The 4157-nt window shown below is 46.8% G+C and overlaps 1 protein-coding gene across 1 annotated transcript; it reads right to left on the bottom strand.

The window, feature by feature from the left end:
- Nucleotides 1–2297: 2297 nt before the first annotated feature.
- On the bottom strand, nucleotides 2298–4157 carry LOC134290654 (uncharacterized protein K02A2.6-like). Its single transcript, XM_062857832.1, has one exon. The coding sequence runs from the start codon at nucleotides 4155–4157 to the stop codon at nucleotides 2298–2300; it is 1860 nt and encodes a 619-aa protein (XP_062713816.1).

Below are 4157 nucleotides of genomic sequence, written 5' to 3'. Positions count from 1 at the left end.
AGAATAAAATGAAAATTGCGTTTTCTTGGATGAATGAATGATTTTATTAATGCTCTTTCAATAGCTCAATGTGGTACATAATCGCGATATTTTGCGGGTTGGATTCTAATTCGTTTTGATCCTGAAGAAGTTTGAGGTACTGGTTCACGGTCATCGTTTCCAGCAATTTCCATATGATCATTTGTGTCCGTTTCATCATGGTGTGGGTTGGACTCATCCGAGGACTCATCAGCCAAATCTCCAATTTTCTTAAGATGTGCCACGCTGCGCCTGTATTGCTTACCCGTCCGTTTAGATTTAATTACTGTGTCGGTTCCCGACTTGTGCTGAACAACGTACTCTTCATTACTAAAATCAGTATCCAGCTTGTTGGATTTCCGCATTCTTTTGAGCAACACCAAATCACCTTCTCCAATTTCGCTTTCCTTGGCGTGCCGCTTCCGATCCGCATAGTTTTTCCCTTTTCTTTTGAAACCAAATCCTTCTCTCTCACACTAGCATCCTCTTGATAGTTTTGAACAGTCGGTAGCTTGCTTCGGATACGTCGGCCGAACATAATTTCTCCAGGAGATTTTCCAGTCGAGGGGTGATTGGTGGAGTGGTATGTGAGCAAATAGAGCCTTAACTCCTTCCTCCTGTCCTGTCCCAACTCTTGCGCTATACGAAGACGTTTCAGGATGGAGCGGTTTTGCCGCTCTACCTCACCATTAGATTGTGGCCAGTAGGGAATTGTATTCATAAGGTTGATACCGTTAGCATCACAGAATTCCCGAAACTCGACACAATCTGAGCTGAACTGTGGGGCATTGTCTGCCTTCAACGAAGATGGTATGCCATATCTGCTAAACATGATGCTTAGTTCTCTGATCACATCTGCAGTGGTTGTACCCTCCATCTCAATGACCTCAATAAAACGGCTATAGCAATCGATGACAACCAGCAAGTGTTGTCCTTCTGGAAGTGGGCCGAGGAAATCGATAGCTATGGTTTCCCACGGGGTAGAAGGCAGGTTACTGCGAACCAGTGGCTCCGGCCGGTCTGGCGCGGATACGAGAGTACAGCCCCTGCAATTTCTCACAAATTTCTCCACCATGGCATCCATTTTGGGCCACCACACGTTTGATCTTAAATGATTTTTCATCATGACGATCCCAGGGTGACCTTCATGGGCTGTTACCAATAACTTCGATCTTAGACAGAGCGGAATAACTATGCGATCGCCTCGTAATAATACGCCGTTGAGCTCGCATAGTTCATTGGAAATCACTCTGAACTCTACCGGCAACTCCTGTACAGCATCTCGTCTGATGATCTCCAATATTTGCTGTATTTCACCGTCATTATTCGAAGCTTCTTGAATTTCCTTCCAGGACAGCGCTGTTGAGTTCGCCGCATGCAGAGCAACTTCGTTGACCAAAATTTCTTCGGAAGGATCGAACGGAATAGCCTCTTGCTTGGAGAGACGCGACAATGTATCCGCAATGTTATCTTTCCCAGCCACATGAACTACCTCGTAGTCGAAAGTCTGCAGCCTCAGAACCCAACGCTCGATGCGCGCGCATGGTTTTGAGCGAATGGAGAATAAAAATTTAAGTGCCTTGCAGTCGGAGTATATCTGAAACTTCTTGCCCAAAAGATAGTATCGAAACCGTTCGACGCTCCAAACAATAGCCAAAGCCTCCTTCTCCGTTTGGCAGTATCGTCGTTCTGTTTCCGTTAGAGACTTTGAGGCGTAGCTAATTATGCGATGAACGTTATCCACATCAAATTGGACGAGTATTGCTCCTAGTCCCGTGGGACTCGCATCAGCTATAACGGCCGTCCGATCGTCAACGTTATAGAAACCCAAATAACCGATATCACTCATTGCAACCTTGATCTTCTTGAACGCTGTGGATTGTTCGTCGTTCCATTCAAATACGCTGCCTTTCAGAAGTAGTCGTCGTAGAGGCTCATCAATCGTCGCAAGGTCGGGTATGAATTTATTTAGATAATTGGCCAGCCCCAAAAAACTGCGAACCTCTGTTTCGTTCCGTGGTTCCCTGAAGGACACAATAGCCTGCACTTTCGATTCGGACGGTTTGATTCCTTGGTTGCAAATGTGGTGCCCCAAAAAATCTAATTCGTCGACCCTGAACAAACATTTGTCCCAGTTGAGTTCGACACATCTGTTTTTCAGTAGCGATAAAACCTGAAATAATTTTAGCAACACAATAGTACTCGCATCAACATATGCTTTATTGATAAAAGAATAACGAATTCAAATAAAACAAACAAATGTCTTCATAAATAAAAACTCACGCTACCTTGTCTAGGCGCTCGTCGTGTTCCTTCACGTCTTTACCCTTCACGATGACATCGTCCAAATACCAGTGGGTCCCAGGGCATCCGGCCAGGATCTCATCCATGGCCTTCTGGAATAGTTCCGGCGCGGTCACCAAGCCGAAAGGAAGGCGCTTAAAGCGGAACAGTCCACGGCTTGTGATGAATGTAGTGGCATCCCGTGATTCCTCTGCAAGTTCCACCTGCAGGAATGCCTCTCGGATGTCCAACTTACTCCAAACTCGACCTCTTCCTAAGCGCATGATGTAGTCGTCAACGACAGGCATTGGATGATGCTCCCTCAACACCGCCTCGTTGACTCTACGCAGGTCTAGGCACAAACGTGGTTCGCCATTTGCTTTGCCGACAATAACCAGCGGGGATACCCAACTAGTCGGGCCCACTTTCGGTTCAATTATGTCCCGTCGGAGTAGTTGATCAATTTTTCGATTCACCGCTTCTTCTAGCGGCACCGGAATCCTTCGTACTGGTTGAAAGACAGGGACAGCGTCCGGGTTCAAGTGAATTTGCGCCTTTATTCCTTGCATTTTATTGAACGGTACAACTGCTTCCTCCAAACGATTTACCTGCAGCCCAACACGCAAAACTCCCAACTCCTTTGCGGTGGCATCGCCGAGTAGGCATCGCTGTCCTCCTTCAACGACCAAAAACTCTGCACGTGTATGCCGATGTTCAACAGTGATAACAGCTTCAAACGATCCAAGTATATTCAGAGGTCGGTCACTTCCATAAGCTTTCAATATGCGAGCCGATCCTTTCGTAGATGAAAACACGGAGACGTTTCGTGCTTTCAGCTCAGTCCATGCCGCATCACTGACCAAATTTGCGTCAGATCCTGAATCGACCAGCATATCCAACTTCACACCGCCCACTTTACACTGGATGATGTTCTCCTCGTTCCCAGTGTAAAATGCGTAGTAGACTTTCTCATGAGCATTCGTCGGATCATGCTTGTTTGATTCTTCGGTGCCCGTTGTCTCCAACTTCGTCACTGCACGCACTTGAGACTCGTTCGGTTGCTGCAAGGTATCGCTCTTCCGTTTACGGCACATTTTCTCGAAGTGTCCATAACTTCTGCAATTTCGACACTGCTTGCCACGTGCTGGACACGATGAGGCAGCCGCAATATGCCCTTTTCGTCCGCAGTTGTAACAGCCTAATGCTGCTCTGACTTGCAACTTCTTGGCGTCTTTCGAGTTTGATGGAAGCTGTTGAACCTTGTAGATCTTCTCCGGTGGCTTCGACGAAACAATTTCTTCGACCTGTTGGTCGACTCCCTCTTGTGATATGCCGAGGGCTTCGATTTCACCGAATGGAAGATCTTTCAACAAAACTCTCCTCCGAACCTCGTTAGAAGTACACCCTTCGACCACGGCATCCGTCAGGTAAATATCGGTGAGCACCTTCGAAATCTCTGGGCCGTACTTTTCAAATCCACATTCTGCCGCCTGTTGCTTCAAACGAATAACGTAATCTGCAAATCGCTCATTAGACTTTTGCTTCATTTGTCGCAACTTTCTCCGCTCTGATGTACTCAAGTGCCTTGGTTCGAAAAACTCGTCCAACTTCTCGATGGCTGCATCAAATCCCCAATTGAGTGCTACAACTGGTACGGCGTCGTGATCTTTAAGATTTTTGAAGACAGTTTGCAGGGCTGGTCCGCCCAAATGTAACAGCTTCGCTCGCATGACTTTTTGATCTGTTATTCCATAAGCAGCAAAGTAGCACTCAAGAGACTCCTTCCAAGCACGCCATTCTTTGGCTAGTTTGCTTGTTTCGATCTGGTTACATCGAAACGGTGGCACAGGGCGCAT

The sequence above is a fragment of the Aedes albopictus genome, chromosome 3 (genome assembly GCF_035046485.1).
Source record: "Aedes albopictus strain Foshan chromosome 3, AalbF5, whole genome shotgun sequence".
NCBI lineage: Eukaryota > Metazoa > Arthropoda > Insecta > Diptera > Culicidae > Aedes > Aedes albopictus.
This window is presented reverse-complemented; position numbering and strand designations above follow the sequence as displayed.